Source organism: Eptatretus burgeri, chromosome 6 (assembly GCF_056783735.1).
Source record: "Eptatretus burgeri isolate ZD-2024b chromosome 6, Ebu_testis_v1, whole genome shotgun sequence".
Taxonomy (NCBI): Eukaryota; Metazoa; Chordata; class Myxini; order Myxiniformes; family Myxinidae; genus Eptatretus; species Eptatretus burgeri.
Window position 1 is genome coordinate 104142617 of NC_140966.1, and position 18513 is coordinate 104161129.

The 18513-nt window shown below is 43.4% G+C and overlaps 1 protein-coding gene and 1 long non-coding RNA gene across 6 annotated transcripts in view; both read left to right on the plus strand.

The window, feature by feature from the left end:
• SULT4A1 (sulfotransferase family 4A member 1) overlaps positions 1–16544 on the plus strand; it is a 60556-nt gene extending 44012 nt beyond the window's left edge. For 4 of the 5 annotated variants that reach the window (XM_085887019.1, XM_085887021.1, XM_085887016.1 and 1 more), the window contains 6 exons: positions 6561–6641; positions 6942–7068; positions 7997–8091; positions 8538–8676; positions 15096–15113; positions 15401–16544. In XM_085887019.1, coding sequence (XP_085743145.1) covers positions 6561–6641; positions 6942–7068; positions 7997–8091; positions 8538–8676; positions 15096–15113; positions 15401–15513 — 573 coding nt within the window. In that variant the 3' untranslated portion in view covers positions 15514–16544. The remainder of the gene's footprint in view (positions 1–6560; positions 6642–6941; positions 7069–7996; positions 8092–8537; positions 8677–15095; positions 15114–15400) is intronic. The other variant, XM_085887017.1, reaches the window with a different exon arrangement.
• On the plus strand, positions 28–6535 carry LOC147025516 (uncharacterized). The gene is made up of 3 exons (XR_015059651.1): positions 28–1999; positions 2127–2195; positions 2321–6535. It is a non-coding gene; the product is annotated as an uncharacterized LOC147025516 (long non-coding RNA).
• Positions 16545–18513: the final 1969 nt, after the last annotated feature.

Consider the following 18513-nt stretch of genomic DNA (forward strand, 5'->3'; position numbering starts at 1 on the left):
GCGACCGAACATATTATTGTTCGCCATTCTTTGAAGGATGTACAGACTAGCAGCTGTGATTTCATGCGCCACACGTGTTCGCTTCACATTAGATGCAGTCAGGAATGAGTTGGCCTTTCCAGAAGATGTGATGTTTGCTTGCACTATAGCTGCCGTCCATCCACTTTTGTCCAGCCAACAGCCCAGTGCCCTTAGTGCTGCAATCTCAATGTGAAGTCCTCCAAACATCACAATATAGTGGTCCTCGCCATGAGTATCAAGCCAGTTCCACTGGATTTGTTTAGCTCTCGCATAGAGGGGTTGATCCATAGTGAGGACTGGTGTTTGTCCAGGGTTGAGATGCTCTGTGGCTGACTTGACGACATTCATAGCATGCAGAATCATTGCTGTGGAGTTTGCATTTTCGCAAAACAATGGCAGCAAGGCAATAAGGGTGTGTGGCTGGTGTTTGTCGGGCAACTCTGATGCATGTTGTGCGGCCCAGGAAGCGTTAGCTGTATCGTCCACATCATCTGTCACTACGAGTTCTTCTACGTTGTCGAGCCACGTATAGTTATCCTGGTGTGCTTCTAGATCAACATTGGGATCAATGGGTGCGACTTGGAGATCAGGGGTTGCTGTGGGTTCATTGGTCCTCAGTATGGCTGGTGGAATGTCTGTGTAGAAAGACGGTAGTGGAGGCACCCTCATCGATGATTTGTGGTCTTCAGCTAACAGCAGTTTCCCACGATCACCACCAGATTCAGATTCACTTGGGTGCTGCATGAGGGAGATTGCCGTTCCATGGAATGAATCGGTTGCTGTTGTTGAACTAGGGTTGTGATCAACGTTGTCTCCTGCTCCAGTTGTAAATAGGTTGCTCCTTAGCTTTGGTGGATATACGACATGATCTTTTTCGAACACTCTACACACACTGTTTGCAAGTGCTGTTGAGATGCCAAGAATTCGCTTGTAGGAGATACTGAGGCCCCTGTCATGCAGTGTTTCTACGAGCTCCCTTTTTCTTGTGTGTGCATGGATTAACAGTCCAAGGTATATTGGGAGTGGGGTTTCACGGTCAGTGTTGTGTCGAACAGATGATGTTGAAGTTTTGCGATCACGTTTTACAAAGTTGAATGCCAACAATTGAGAAATTGTTAAGGCAGCTGTGTTCCTACAACATTGCGACTGATCTTCGATGCTAGAACCCTCCAGAACCATCTTCACTAACGCTAGTAATGTGTTGGGAATGGACTTCTCCTGGCAATCAGCGTCGAATGATCCATCAAACGTACTAGACATGTTACACAAGTGTCGACGAACCACTTGTGCAGCCCTCATTGAATGAATGGCGTCATTGTCGGAGTCAGTCATACAGGCTTGCTTGATAGCATCACCTAAAGGGAAAGTAGAACAAAGGAATGATACATTTCAATTACAACATACGTGGGTATGTAGAGCTTGAATTTAATAATTACCTATGTTTTTGGTTTCATGTACCTACCTATGTCCTGATCGAACATCATCAAAAATGTCTCGGCCTTGGGTATGGGTTCGTAGATCTGGAATATGGTTCAGTAATCTGTTTTTGAGTCGAGTGGTGTTGACGCGGCCGCGGGGGCTTGGGTCGAACTGCTGCAGACGTGCGCTGAACATCTTTCCAAGGTCTGCCAGCTTGAAGACTGGTGACGTTAGCCCAGTTGATCGGCAGTCTTCTATGTATGCAACGAACTCAGCCAGTGCAATTGATTCAACTGCATTATCCGGTTGTTGATCACAGGAACCACTACCATGAGCTCTGGTGCGGTTGTACAATGCTGCCAAGCATTTTGGGTGGTAAAGTGCATCTCAAGCAAACATATCACCATCAGCTAGCTTAGCGAGAAGTAAGGTGTCATTAAGTTCTGTGGCACATCTTCGAATACGATTGTCCACGTCTGTCATCACCTTCCGTAGATCTTTGGCACTCAAAGCATGGTCACAGAAAAAGCATACATCTCCCTTGGAAGCATCATGTTTGGTAAAGTTTGATCTTGTTTTGACTGGGCTGGAAGAGTGAAACATGTCGCCTTCAGAATATTTCCTTTTCTGCACACGTGTCAGTTGGGTGTTGTTGTACTTTAGCACACAAGATTTGTGCCATACAGCTTGGTGTTCCTTGATGGTTGCCTCGATGCCGCTACCTTCATCCAGTCTCGCAACATTGATGGTCTCAGGTAGCGCACCAATTTCAGCAAATTGTTCGATATTTTTGGCCAATGATGAACACCCTCGACCGGCACCTGGGTGCTTAGACGTAGCGGGACATATGAGGGATTCACCACTTGTGTCATCCTGGCAGATAACACAGAGTTTCCAGTTTGAAACGACGTGATGAGATTCTACAGAGGTACTTGCTGTTGGCGTGGCCACGTGTGCCTCCATGAGTTTACACCGCTTAGACATGTTTAATAGTCAGGTTTGGTACCACAACCAAGCATATAAGCACACAGTATTTGCTGAGCAGAAAATTGACTACAGTTAAAGAAGTTCTCGAAGAATTCTACAGTTGTTAGTACACACACCACAAAGCTCGAAGATGGACGACTGAAGAACGAGAAGACAACAGTTGTTGTGGAAATACCTCCATCACCATATGCATGACTTGTCACCTGTGTGTAACAGAAAACAAAATAAAAAATGACCGTTTTTACAGCCATTTTTCCCTGCTGTGCAGGGGTTTGGCTTTTTCTTGAGGCAATGTTTTATGGCCGGATGCCCTTCCTGACGCCAACCCTGGTCGCCTCTTACGACACACAGGGATATGGTACACCTATTCTAACCGGGGCATACACCGGGACCAGTACACTGGCACTCATTTCGCCGACCTCGGAAGGATGACAGGCTGAGTCAACCCCCTGGTGTTAATTCAGCAGCCAACGGGGCTTGAACTCAGGACCCTGGGATCCCAAGCCGCCACCCTAACCACTAAGCCAACACCAGGCTGTGTGTAACAGAAAACAGAAGTGCACAATTTTGCAAGCAATTTCGTGAAGGTCATGTATGTTCAAATAATACCTGAAATTAAAATGCAATCTATCACAATAAAACGCCATTCATGTCCCCTTTTTCCTGAAACAGAATTGAAATAGTGAATACGAATGATCTGTGGATGTAATATAACATGCATAAGCCACATATAAATGTGCACTAATACCTACAAGCAAAAACCCAATAAAAATACGCAGTCGCAGACAATAATTACATCATTGGGGGGTAATGTTACATTATGATAAATCTCATTGGGAGATCTCAGCTAAATTTAATGTTTTATACATCCTCATTTAGCACTAATAATATGGGTGAGTATGATGTGCTTAAATTGGAAAATAAGCAATAACTTTTTTGAGTAATTACATTTTTAATGTCACGTCCGCTGCAAAAACGAAGCAAATTTTGTACGAAAAAATCACGTTTTTCAATATATTTTCACACAAACCTTCGTGAAATGACTTGATTATTAGCATCTAGTAGCCCTTGTAATTCTGGTCATTTTGTTACCAAACACTTGCATATCAGATCATTTTGAACATGTATAGAGCACAATAACATAAATCCCAAACCGGGCTTTTCGGCCAGATTTGCTGAAAAGAGAAAAATGGTTGCCATAGCAACCAGAGACAATATTGGAAATGTCTCCCTAGCTTATATTGACCAGAGAGTGATACTCTACCACTCCACCAAATTTGGTGCTTGTATCACAATGTGAACAATTCCTCCAATATGAGGAGCTTAAAACCTGGACTAAAGGAAATGAAGAATATTAGAACACTGCATGCATGGAACAAAAATATGGTTTTAATAGCACTGTGTTATCACCATTCATGTAACTGGGACAAACAATGTTATTAACAGGTCAAGATGACGATATCAAAGTCATTACGTAGTTTTTTTTTTCTGAACCACATGCTTAGTTGGCACGATTATACAGGGTGTTCCAAAAAGACTCGGACAACTTTGGTGATTAATATGTTTAGAAACACAAATGATGTGATACCCTTTGGTTTATATGATACAGAAACTCATAAAGTTTTGTGCACACCATCAATACACTTCGAAGGGAGCTTCGTTTGTCCGGCGCAGGACATCAAGGCGGTACATGAGTTATTGCGTCCACTAGTGGCGCATGCAGCTGCGATCCGAGAATGTAGATCCAGTGGGTTTGCCACCTTGATGTTACAGCCATCTTTGACAAAACACCACAGAAAAAAATATCAAGGGGGATTATGTCTGATAATTGTGGAGGCCAGGCGAGTGGTCCTTCTCGGCTAATCCAGCAAGCTGGAAATTTTTCATTCAGTACGGTTCAAACGACTAAGGCGCATGAGGGGGAGCACCGTCCTGTTGAAAAATGATATTGGGTGGCAGGTCTTCAATCTGTGGGAAGGCGAATCCTTCCAACATGTTCATCTAAATTTCTGAGGTCACTGTATCCTCCGCAAAGAAAAACGGACTCACCAAGTGGTCATGGAGAAGGCCACGACCGCGCATTGACCTTTGGACTGTCACGTATGTGTTCAATTACCAGGTGGGAGTTTTCAGAGCCTCAGATCTTCACATTGTGCCGGTTGACCTTCCCCTATGCAAGAAAGCAAGCTTCGTCTGTGAACATGACCATTTTCAAGTAATCTTAGTCATTGTCGATGCGATGCGATGGAGCTTGGGTCAGTCATTTGGTTTGAGTGCCTGCAGAATCTGCACATTATGCGCATAAAGCTTCAATCTTTTCTGCAAAATCCTGTGTACAGTAGTGGTTGGGAGTCCCAGTTCTCTCGAGATGCATGTCAAATTGATTTTCTGGGACTTTGTTGAAATAATTCATGCACTCGTTCAACGTTTTCTTCCCTTGTGCTTGGTTGACCGGTACTTTTCTGTTTGTGATAACTTTAAGTCTCCTTAAACGTCTTGTACCACTCTCTGATACGTGTCCGCAATGGCGGATTCCTTCCATACCTTGTACGGAAATTATGCTGAACTTGCGTGTCGGATCTTGACTCTGAACCATTCGACGCACTGAGCTTTCTCCTGCGGAGTCTCCATTTCCTTTTCCATTAACCCACCAGACCTTGAAGTAAAGAAAACTTTATGAGTTTCTGTAAAATATCCAACAAAGGGTATCGTTATATCATTTGTGATACTACATATATTAACAACCAAAGTTGTCCAGGTGTTTTTGGAACACACTCTACATAATGCCTGGTGTTGGCTTAATGGTTGAGGCAGTGGGCTTTGGATCCGAGGGTCCTGAGTTCAAATCCCGCTCAGCTGTTGAATTAATACCAGGTGGGGTTAACTCGACCTGTCAGCCTTCCGAGGTCAGTAAAAAGAGTGCCAGCATGCTGCTATACTGTGTCGGAGTGGCGACATTGTGAGTGGCCTACATTGTTGGAGTGGCGACTGTGTCCAAGATTGTGCCCAATAGCCAAGGAGACTGCTTAAGCAGCACCAACGCTCTGCACAGATTATGGTCCCAATCTCCTCCTCCTCCTCCTGTACATAAGGGGGTAGAGAGGAGGATAGCCAGCGCTGCGCGGCTGGTTGATCTTTTCCTTGCGGTGGTTTCTGGATGTGTTGGACATTGAAATGCTGTGGAGTTATTGGCCTAATGGTGGTTTCCTTTTGCCTTTGGCAGCACTGCCTGACCCCACATCCCAATATACACTTTATAGTGGCCTCAGAACACTGGTCAAGGCCAACATGTGGTAGCTTAAAACCTTACCCAGATACTGAAGTACATACTCCCAAAATTCGGGGCCTCGAGGTGCTACAGTATGGCCGTGAAAGAATAATGTACAAATTCACAAACAAACACACAAACACTTGAAAATATTTCGAAGATATCATGTAAATTGAGGAATATTGTGAGACTTAACTGTCTCATTTTTATGACCTTCCATGCCATTTTGTGACTTTTCATGAACGCAGTGGGTGAGATTGGTTAAGTGGCAAAAAGGTCAATATGGAAACATTTTATTTGATAATGTTGTATATAATTCCACTCCGGAGACATCAGAGCAGTTTTCGAGAGGTTTGTAAGTATCTGGACGAATAACCTGGAAAATGAAAGACCAAAATGTTGATGAAAACAGCGTCGTGCGGTGCTGTTTGCTCATTTTTGGAACTCTTTCCCTTACCATTAGACAAACTTCGTCATATTGCTCACATCTGTACAAGCATTTCAAGCCATATTAGGCCTGAATAGACTAATTATTGATGAAAAAATGCATATTATGTGTCTTTAATCTCCATAAAACTAGGTGGCAGCCATCTTGGAAAATGGCTTCTACTGTTGTTATAGGGGAAATCAGTGATGGCCCTACAGCTGAAAAGTTTTCTTTAGGCATGCTCTACAAGCCTGCCAAATTTCATGCTCGTATTTGTTAAAGTCACAAATCCCCCCCCCCCCCAAATATCTGCTGAGCGAACCGCAATCGATCGCAGAAGCAGCGAGCACATCCTAACATTCCCTGGTGTTCCTGAATTATTTAAACCCAAAAATCTTTACCCATTACGCTGACGTTTCTCCTGTTTCCCTCGTGCAGGAAATGCCATCGCCTCGAATTATCAAAAGCCATTTGCCTTTCCAGTTCCTCCCGCAAGACCTTCATGCCGGTAAAGCACGGGTGAGGAAGGACTCTGTTTGAAATCATACAAAAGAGGTGTTCGAAAGACTTCGGCGAACGATTTACGCGCAGTTGTTCAAGAAATGCCGACAGTCCCCCTTTTTTTTTTTCAAATGTTCCGTTAGACGAGTATAAATGATCAATGAAAAAAATGTTCTCAGTCGGCATGACTTGGACCACCCTGAGTATCTCGTTCGTAAGAGTATCTTCGAGCGCTCCTGGTATTTTGAATGCGAATACAGCTGTTGTTTTATTTCCAATTGTAAACTTTGCACATTAACGTGATGTCGCAAACAACAGGTCATTTATATGGCACGAAACCCCAAAGATCTGGTCGTGTCATATTACCAGTTTCACCGCTCGTTGCGCTCCATGAGCTACCGCGGGACCTTCCAAGAGTTTTGCCGCCGTTTCATATACGACAAATGTGAGTATCACTTGTAACTGCAAACCTGAGATTCATTCGTTATGATGCTCCACACCTTTTGTCATCCGATTTACAAAGTAGAGGATAATAGAAGAGCTGTAAGAACAGGCTCAAATTGCTGCAATCACTGGGAAAGTGTGTGGTCTATAAATGTCTACTATTGTGTTGCTGCGTTTCACAGACACATTCCTGCGTGTAATTCAAAAATACATTTCATAATTATCCTTCTCCCCTTCAATGTAACCACATTTTGAGGCAAGGCAATTAACCTAGCATTACCACTACTACTTTAGTGGTCCACAATGATAGTTACTGTTTCGATTACTAGTACTTATTTAGTGGCCCCAATTATTTTTTACTCTCTTGTGGGGTCAGCCAAGCAAAGTTTTTGGCCAAAGTCTTTCACCAACCGGCTGTCCAGTCCTGATGTTCGACTGAAGATGACTTGCGCAGGAAATTGTAATTTGTTCAGGGTGCCGGCAGTAGCTCGCCTACTCTTCACGAAGGACACCGTGGGATGCTTAGCATGCAACTAATGCAGGAAGATGGGTCGCCCGGTTTAACATCCGTCCAAAGGATGATGAATCGCCCTGCCTGCGAAACACCAGGATGAAAGTTTATAGCTCGGTCGGGATTTTAACCCAGGCTAGACAGCTCGGAGACGAGTGCACACGCCTCTCATCGAGGCTGTCCTGCCAGCCCCGGTCCTTCCCTGAGTCCTGATGGCGCACAGATTGGTGAATCGCCCTGCATGCGAAACACCAGAGCTCACGACCAGCAGTATATTCATTTTATTCTGGCAGGGCACTGCATTAGCACGATGAAACCCAAGGTCTGAATACATCCTTTCATCCCACAACTGTATCCGCACAAACACCGAGTCCATTTGACACTTCGGTGACGATCTATTTCTCTTTTAACTTGACAGTGGGATACGGATCCTGGTTTGGACATGTTCAGGCGTTCTGGTCACACCGGAAAGATGACAATGTCCTCTTCCTCAAATATGAAGACCTCCATAAGGTATACTTACACTGTTTATTTATTACATGTGCAAAACATCCCATGATACCTCCCACGACTGTGACCATCATGTGCTGGCACACGAGTTACCGGTAAATGGAATGCATCTGAAGCTGATCATCAAGATACTAGGATAGCTCATTGGATTGCAGGCCTCGTTGTGGATTGGATCCGACTAAACCATTGCCTTTGTTAGATGTAAATATAACTGGAAGTTTGACTAATATCTGACCACCATGGTCGACAGATGACACCAACCTCCAAACGATCAACAGCGACTTTTATTGATTGATGATGCTGTTGATGATGATGATGATGATGATGATCAACAGCAAACATTGATGCTGTTCATTTTCAGAAGGATGAAAATCCCCTTTTGAGAAGAAGCAAAAACAAACAAACAAAATAAAATTGTTCTTCCTAATACCACCCTGTTGTCTCATCAGGACCTTTCTGGTGCCTTGGGAAACTTAGTGGCCTTCTTGGGGGTCAAATACAACAAGGAGCAAATGGATGGTCTTCACGGATTCTGCCAACAGCTCATCGATCAACGCTGCAACACCGATGCTTTGCCCATCGGTCGAGGCACGTTCTCGCAATTCCCTGATAGCATTTGTATCCAAAATAAGTGTAGAAATAATTACGAGTTCTTGCACAATGCCGGGAGATCACAGCATGTCTAAAAGCTCAATTTTGCAACCATTAACAGACACCGTTGTGATGTCGTTTTTGCCAGTCTCAAGCACAATATAACGTTGCATGTTTATTTTTGTTTCTGTCTTTCTTAATTGCAAATATATATATATATATATATATATATATATATATATATATATATATATATATATATATATATATATATATATATATATATATATATATATATATATATTTATATACAGTGGGGAGAACAAGTATTTGATACACTGCCGTTTTTTGCAGGTTTTCCCACTTACAAAGCACGTAGAGGTCTGTAATTTTTATCATAGGTACACTTCAACTGTGAAAGACGGAATCTAAAACAAAAATCCTGAAAATCACATTGCATGATTTTTAAATAATTAATTTTCATTTTATTGCATGAAATAAGTATTTGATCACCTCCCAACCAGTAAGAATTCCGGCTCTCACAGACCTGCTAGTTTTGTCTTAAAGAAGCCCTCCCATTCTCCACTCATTACCTGCATTAACTGCACCTGTTTGAACTCGTTATCTGCATAAAAGACAGCTGTCCGCACTCAATCAATCAGACTCCAACCTCACCAAAATGGGCAAGACCAGAGAGCTGTCTAAGGACATCAGGGCCAAAATTGTAGACTTGCACAAGGCTGGGATGGGCTACAGGACAATAGGTAAGCAGCTTGGTGAGAAGGCAACAACTGTTGGCGCAATTATTAGAAAATGGAAAAAGTTCAAGATAACAGTCAATCTCCCTCAGTCTGGGGCTCCATGCAAGATCTCACCTCGTGGAGCCTCAATGATCATGAGAAAGGTGAGGGATCAGCCCAGAACTACATGGCAGGACCTGGTCAATGACCTGAAGAGAGCTGGGATCACAGTATCAAAGAAAACCATAATTAACGCACTACGCCGTCATGGATTAAAATCCTGCAGCGCACGCAAGGTCCCTCTGCTCAAGCCAGCGAATGTCCAGGCCCGTCTGAAGTTTGCCAATGACCATCTGGATGATCCAGAGTAGGAATGGGAGAAGGTCATGTGGTCTGATGAGACCAAAATAGAGGTTTTTGGTTTAAACTCCACTCGCCGTGTTTGGAGGAAGAAGAAGGATGAGTACAACCCCAAGAACACCATCCCAACCGTGAAGCATGGAGGTGGAAACATCATTCTTTGGGGATGCTTTTCTGCAAAGGGGACAGGACAACTGCACCGTATTGAGGGAAGGATGGATGGGGCCATGTATCGCGAGATCTTGGCCAACAACCTCCTTCCCTCAACAAGAGCATTGAGGATGGGTCGTGGCTGGGTCTTCCAGCATGACAACGACCCGAAACACACAGCCAGGGCAACTAAGGAGTGGCTCCGTAAGAAGCATCTCAAGCTCCTGGAGTGGCCGAGCCAGTCGCCAGACCTGAACCCAATGGAAAATCTTTGGAGGGAGCTGAAAGTCTGTGTTGCCCAGCGACAGCCCCGAAACCTGAAGGATCTGGAGAAGATATGTATAGAAGAGTGGGCCACAATCCCTGCTGCAGTCTGTGCAAACCTGGTTAAGAACTACAGGAAACATCTGATCTCTGTAATTGCAAACAAAGGTTTCTGTATCAAATATTAAGTTCTGTTTTTCTGATGTATCAAATACTTATTTCATGCAATAAAATGCAAATTAATTATTTAAAAATCATACAATGTGATTTTCAGGATTTTTGTTTAAGATTCCGTCTTTCACAGTTGAAGTGTACCTATGATGAAAACTACAGACCTCTACGTGCTTTGTAAGTGGGAAAACCTGCAAAATCGGCAGTGTATCAAATACTTGTTCTCCCCACTGTATATGTTATAAAACGAGCAGTGTGTGTCTGTCTGTTTGTTTGTCGTGTTACATCTGGAGAACAGATTAACGGATTTCAATAAATCCAGCAACGGCAGATTCGGGGAACTCCTGGGAATGTTTGTGACGAAATAATAAAATATATATATTTTTTGATGGGTACATGGGCACACGTGGCAAAACTGCAAATGACAACTTGTGGTGCCGGTTCTCCCCGCACTCCCAGGAATCCTTTTTCTTCTTGCCCTATTGATTAGCCATCACAGCAAAGATTGGTGTCTCCATCAGCGAAGCGACGGGTCTTATATTCTATTTTATATAAATGTACAATTTATTTATTTATTTTGGTTTGTTTCTTTCTTTCTTGAGCTTCGGTGGTACAGTCTATCGAAAGATGATGGGTCGTGTGCAGTACTAATTCCGTAAGATGACGGGTAGTGCGGAGTACTAATTTCACGAGGTAATGTTGGGGTGTAGTCCTAATTATGGGTGGTATGTAGTACTTATTCCGTAAGGTGATAGTGTGGTGTGTAGTATTAATTCAATAAGATGAGGTTTGTTAGTAAAAAAATGTGTACAGAAAGTAATATTTTTCATCCGAATAAACAACTATATTGTACCATTACACAACAATGATTTACTATTTCAAAACAATCCTCCATCTATATGAATAAATGTCAGTGGGTGTGTGTCCTCCATAGTTCATAACTCCACAACCATGAAACATAGCAGCCTAAAACTTTGCATGCATAATAAGGGAACTCCAAGGAAGTGCATGAGTAAAAATTGGGTGTTTGGGTTAATTAAAACACCCCTTTTGAAGATAATTAACGGCCTTATTTAATTACATCCTTTATCAGGCGCATCCTCAGCCACCTCGGTCTCTATGGGGTCTGAAGGCGTTTCCTGGGTTACCTCGATGGGGTCTGAAACGGCCATGTTTTTTAGCCTGCTCAACCATGTCTTGACTTGGAACAGGCCGCAACGATTTTTCTTTACGATAGTTTTTTTTCTTCCATTTTCCTCACTCATTATCGAATGCCTGTTCGTCATAGCTATGAATTACTGGGTACATTGCAATGATTATAAACACACGGAGACGCCAGCATTTGTGGCTTTATTTCATTTCTGCACATGCCATAACCTCGAGAATCTCTTAAACTAAGCTGAATTACACAATTTAAGCTCCAGAATCAAACTTACAAGCAATTCCGACTCCTAAAAAAGTGTTCATCTATCTATAATTCCAGCAATGTGTGTGTGTGTGTGTGTGTGTGTGTGTGTGTGTGTGTGTGTGTGTGTGTGTGTGTGTGTGTGTGTGTGTGTGTGTGTGTGTGTGTGTGTGTGTGTGTGTGTGACTGCTGTTTCTCGACAATCACTGGCCCGATCTAATTGAAACTTGCCAGGTATATTGCTGGGGACCTGAGGATGTGCCTTTTCAAGGTTTGATATTAATTGGACAAGTGCTTCCCAAGTTATGGCCATTTATTTACCAAACCAATGGCAAGACACGTTGTTGCGTGGGCATGGCCGATGGGGAAGGGAGGCTCAGCCGCGTTCGCCATTACGGGTTACAACGTACGGACTTCCGGATAGTGATGACTTCGTGTATTCTAATAATTTCTCGATTTCTTATGCGCATTTATAGATAAACACAATGCCACAAGTTATGATCGTTTTCATATTAGACGGTGGTATAAATTTCGGTAACATCAGAGTGATGGTATGCTCCGAACCAGGAAGTAAATTTTTTTCTCTCTCTCTCTTCTCTTCTCTTTTTGTTTTTCCTTGCCACGACATTCCGATAAGGTAAAATACGTTGGCGCTAATTGAATAATTGGGTATTAAAACTACATTGTGAATAATCAAAACTGTGAATAATATGCGAACCTCCGGGCCACGCACGCGTGGGTACGCGAGAGCAAAGAAACGGCCTGTGTGGTTGTTGTTTGTTGCTCGCGGTTTTAATATTTATTTATTTATTTATTTATTTATTTATTTACAGGCACGTACTAGCTTGTCTCATTCGGAAATAGTTTGGACATTCAGAATGGCTATCGCTTGCCAACCATTTAATTGGTGTACTTGCTTGAGTGCTTAAGCCGCTTGCCGAACACTCCACAGTGAACGGCGGTACAGTTCATGTCCCAATGAGGATGTGCAGTTGCTTCAAGGTCGAGGTACATATATGGGTCTATTTGGATCTATAATTTAGGGACTGTGTGTATGCCTGCATTCTTGGTTACACGGGTGCCGTGGTAGCAAAGTTTCATGCCGTATCTTGGAGGTTTTAATTTTTAACCACAGCAGCGTATGAGCGATCATGTTTTCCTTTGTCCATCTGACTTTTTCTAAAGCAATTGGTTATTTTATATAACTTGGTGTGCTTTACAATGGTTATATGGTTTCTCTTTGTAAGTTTCAAAGCAAAATGCATGTGATAACATCCGATTTCCGAGCCGTTTGCCATATGAACGTGTTTTCTCAATTACAGAACCATAATTTTTCCACCTGTCACATGAGGATTGTGTGTGTGTGCGTGTGTGTGTGTGTGTGTGTGTGTGTGTGTGTGTGTGTGTGTGTGTGTGTGTGTGTGTGTGTGTGTGTGTGTGTGTGTTGTTGTTCATAAAGTATAACATATTCTCTGCTAACTCCCCTACCCCTACCATCACACCCCTCTCTGTCTTTGTCCCATCCTCGCTCCACCCCCTCTGAATACAGTGCAGCATCCTCCAGCACCTCCCTCTCTCTGTCTCCAAATGTATCTGGATGGTGGTTATCTCCGCACGTATCCGGACAGTGGTTATCTCAGGATGTGTCTGGATGGTGGTTATGTCTGGACGGATCCTCCCCTCACACTGCCTTTCCTTACCCTTCCCTCATGCTGTCTTCCCTTGCCCTCCCCTTATGCTGCCTTCCCTTGCCCTCCCCTCACGCTGCCTCCTCTTTCTGCAACCCTCCTTACTCCCCCCTCCTTCCTCACTCCCCCACCTCACCTCGATCTCCGTCCCTTCTTGCTCCCCCTCCCTCCTCTGTCCCTTCATCTTACTCCCCCCTTACCCTTAATATTCCCGTCAGCGAAGTGATGGGTTGTATTTAGTAGTGTTTAAATAAAATGGAGTTCCCATAAAATAATTAGGTGCTTCACATGGTTTTACTCTCACATTATTGAGAAAACATATTGGCTTGCTTTTTACCCCACACACGTGAAGCGAAAAGCAGAGTTAAGCAATTGGTTCACGTCTGTCAGTCTGTCTGTCCTTCTGTCGACAAATGTTGGGTAGTCGATGTAGTCGAAAAAAAAAAATTTTTGAGATTTTTTTTTCCTACCCTTATTATCAGTATTTCCTTCGATATGTTTGTCTGTCCCTCTGTCCCTCTGTTCGGTCCAGTGCTCCGTTAATACAATGGCGATTTCGATGAAACTTGGTTGGTAGGTTCATACCATGACCTAGTTGTGTGCAAATGAGAACCGTTGCTATGGACCCATCCATTGCCGAGCAACGGGACTTTGAAATTTTTAAAAATCATAAAAAATTAATTTTTTCGAAAATCAAAAATCGGGCCACGAGCAACTGTGGGCAGTCCATTCAGCCATATTGTCAAAAATTTCCAGCCGGATCCTATGAAAACTGTCGGAGAAGACAGACTTTGAATGAACCCTAGTTGAAAACAATAAAAAAACGAAGTTCATAATATCTCAGAGACTATGAGTCAGATATACATGAAACTGGTATGGTAAGTTCATGGTATGTCCTAGTTATGTGTGAGAAAGAACCGTTGCTATGGACCCCTCTGTTGCCTAGAAACGGCCGAAAAACCTCTAAATGTGGGGTATTTTAACGAAAAAACAATCTGCAGCATTAACCCTTGAAGCTAGAATAATTAATTTTCTTGTGCTTAATCCTCAGGACATTCCCCATCGAACGGGCCCATCGCGTCAGGTTCTATTGGGTAGTCGACTACCCATGTCCGCCTACCTGCTTGTCAGTTTATGATTGATGATCGAGTTTATGATCGAGGAACAACATAATTTAAATTGAACATGAATCAGAAAACAAGCCTGCAGTTTAGCAGTACTTTATTTCTGAATTCATTCACACATGTTCGCAAAAAAGCTCGCACACGCACAGTGAAGAGTAAGATAATCTTTTTTTACTCTGTCTGCCTGCCTGGAAGTTACACAAGGTTGAATTTCAAACAGGAAACTTGCTGTCATAGTTTAAGGATGTCATAAAGAACACATACAACAGGCACGAAGACCTCATGTAATTGTTCGATAGGGTGGTGTAATAGCCACTGCATGAATGGTGGTAAACTTTGGGAATTAATTCATTTATACGAACTTTACAATCATTATTGTATTTAAATTGAACTACGTACTTGAACAATGCACGAGGTAAGGTGTTCTATGAACTCTCTGGCTCATGTTGTTCCTGTTGTTGTTATCTTTTTTTTGATTCATGTTTTCCTTTTTCGTGCCTTGCTTCTTGCGTAGCTGGGAGTCTGCAACAGGGTACGCTTCCTATGACTGATCAATTGAGTTTGACCACACACGGTCCACTGTGCATTACAATGTGTACATTGTGCAGTGTTACAGTGCAGCACCTGTGTACAGCGCATACAGTACAAGCTAGTGTATTTAAAGGCAATGCTTAATATTTACATACAATGGAGTTATTATGAAATAATTTGCATTTCTGCAAATAGTGTACAATGTATGTACAGTGCATCACTCAACGGTATATAGTCCATCATTGTGCAAAGTTTCTCATGCGCGCACACACTGGATCTCACCCACAGGACGCATCGGGCTCTGGAAGGACATTTTCACCGTGTCGATGAACGAGCGCTTTGACAGTGTCTACAAACAGAAAATGGGAAAGTGCGATATCAGTTTTGACTTTCAGGCCTAAGTTGGTTTCCTCAACAAAACCCTGTGGTGACGACCATCGAGGTCAATCACCGGGGTCTTACAAAGACCCCTTGGTCAGCACTCGCTCGAGCTGCAATCCGCCTTGTACACAGATCGTCTCCAGCACTCATCCTCCATCACAAGCAATGCCACCATTATAGGAACACATGTAGGAGCTCATTCAATGCACAAAATGTTTCTTCGTTGGTTTTGACCGTTCGGTTGCATTTCGGCATTTCAGTCGATGCTAAGATGGTGGATTCAGAGATTTTTTTTGCGAGATTCTTTCACCACCACGGTCTTGTTATGTTTGAGGTGTCATGGCTCTAGATTGAGTTTTTTGCTCGCAGTACGATCCGGGCAGGGTTTTATTTTTTGGTGATTTTAAATGCCCATAAAGTTGCTGTTTGTATGGTTCAAGCTAGTTATGCTCACATAGTGACGGACATGCTGCCGAGTAATGTGCGGTCTTCACGGTTTCCCTTCGGCTTGGAAATGTGGCTTTTTGAACTGCACTGTTACCATGTCTGTCCACAACTCGTCATCCCGCAGATGTTACCAATTCGCCAACAAAGGTGTTGGTCACTGTATTTACATGTGCGTCGTCAAATTAGGGCCACGCACCTCGCTTACTTGGGCAATTGAGGACACATGTCAAACACGGAGTCAAAGGTTTGATGCCGGCGACATGCAGCACATGTGTAACCTGAGTTTTAGTGAATTCCTCAAAAGGTGAACAGATCTTTCCAGTATGCTTTCTTGTCAACGTGTTCCTTCTGGTTTTAGTTTCCATTTTTGTGTTGATACCGTTTCAGGGACATGTTCCAAACACTGCGTTTGTTTTTTGTTTTGCTGCTAATAATCATTATAAAGTAATTACAAAAGCAGTAAAACATGCAGGAGGTTCTGAATTTGTAAATGATTTGTGATATTATTCTGTAACATGTTCAGTGTTTGACAGATTTTGTGCGGAGTTCCTGGGAATTAACACTGAGCCTTGTGGTCGGAGGTATAAAACTATTGTTCACTTGTCACGTGCTCTGGCTGTTTGTTCTTGTGGTTGTCATGGTGAACTGATCAACTATTTAAGCCTCCCCCTATAGCATTGGGGAAGGCTTATTGACGTTGTCGGATTTGTTTCTGCAACTGCCACCCACAATATTTAATGATACCACAGAGTTTATTAGAACTCTTAGAACTAGAACAGCTAACGGATTGGGAGATAGTGTAAAATAACACGACAATATGAAATTCACAGTCAACAGAAACAATGAAAGAATTCACTCATCCCCTGCTGGAAAAGCAGGACGACTTCAGTTACGGGTCGCAGGTAGATATGGGGTTTTCCGTCCTTCATGGTGTGGATTTGCACTTTTCAGAAGCGACCTTCTGCGCTGGGCAATGTCTTAATCACGCGTCCATTGGGCCAATCGTTCCTATGTGCATTCGCGTTCAGCAGAACGATATCAGACACAAAGGTTGTGTTTCTCGACTTTCCACTGCGTACGGGGCTGCATAGTCTGGAGATATTCTTTGCGCCATCGTAACCAGAAGGTATTCGCCGAAGATAGCCAAAGATATCTGGAGGATGACCGAAATCGCCTGGTGGTGCATGAAGAGGCATTGTCTTCATGGTAAGTAGTGCTGCCGGAGTCAGGATTTCTGGCACGTTTGGATCTGCAGACACCGGTACAAGTGAACGAGTGTTGATAAAAGTGGACACCTCCACCAGGAAGGTAATAAGGAGTTTGTGGGTTTAACCCAAATAAATATTGGCCCAGACAGCCATAATGACTCCATCAGGTCATTTGCTTTTACGGAGCGAGTGGCCAGGTCTGCCGGGTTAATGTCAGTTGTCAGGTAGTTCCATTAAGGTGGTGTACTCATGGATCCTTTGTTCTTTGTCGGCCATGAAAGCAATGCGTTCCTGTCTGAAGCATACCAATACCCCGAGGAGACTATCGACGAGGTCTGGACCAGGAAGTAGTACCTTATTTAGCGAGACATCACGGTAGGCAGCACTGCTGTCAAACACCACACAAATATTTTCAGATTTGCATGGATGTAATACAGAAAAATGAGGAAGATATCATCATGGTCGTTTTGCCTCTGTTCCTGGTTCAAGAGGCTCAGCATGTCCTGTGGAAGAGCTTAACCATGAAGTCCACATACTGCTGTTTAAGGGCTGGTTTCTGATCCAGAAGCTTGCAAAGGGACTTTAAGTGGTTGATTGCAAGAGGTCGATTGCCTGGAAGTTTTTTTGCATCGTCTCTGAAGGGTAACAGAGCCACCCAATTGCCATTGTCATTCCTGATGAATCCGTCCTCCATGATCGTGGGAAAACAATTGTCTTCTATGCAGCGACCCGGCTTGTCATCATTCCTTGTTCGCTGAAAGACGTTACTGCCGACCCCGTCGTCGTAGGCACTGTGGTTGCAGGATCTCCCGACGAGCTGACCTGAAGGTACGTGATGATGTGGCAGGATGACGTCCTTGACGGTGAAAAGATTAGGGCATGGCGAGCACAGACTCATGGTCCTCCATTGTTGAGAATGTAGGTATGATAGGCCTTCACTTGCTCAGGGCTATGAACGTCGAACAGACATACATCGCCAATTATCACTCATCCAAGGTCCATTTGCTGTGCTGAGCATTAGGTGGTCCATTCTGAGATTATCCGACCTTAAGCAGCCGAGGAGCATCTCGTCCAATTAACAGCAAGATGGATGCTTCTGGGTTCAGGTTTGGGAAACATTTCAGTGATGGGATATAGATATGAGTGGAGTCTTGCAATCTCCAGTGTTGGAATCTCGGAGGAACTACAAGGAATAGCATTATACTTGGTTAGCTCCGGGAGAGGCAGGTGGACAATTCCATCGAAAGATTTGATGACTAGATTCCTGACATTCCTACCACTGACTGCCACTGCCAAAAAAGCAGGTTTTGAGTTCATAGTTGACTCGATTATTTGGCACGTTGAAGTAGTCAAAGTGTTCGCTGC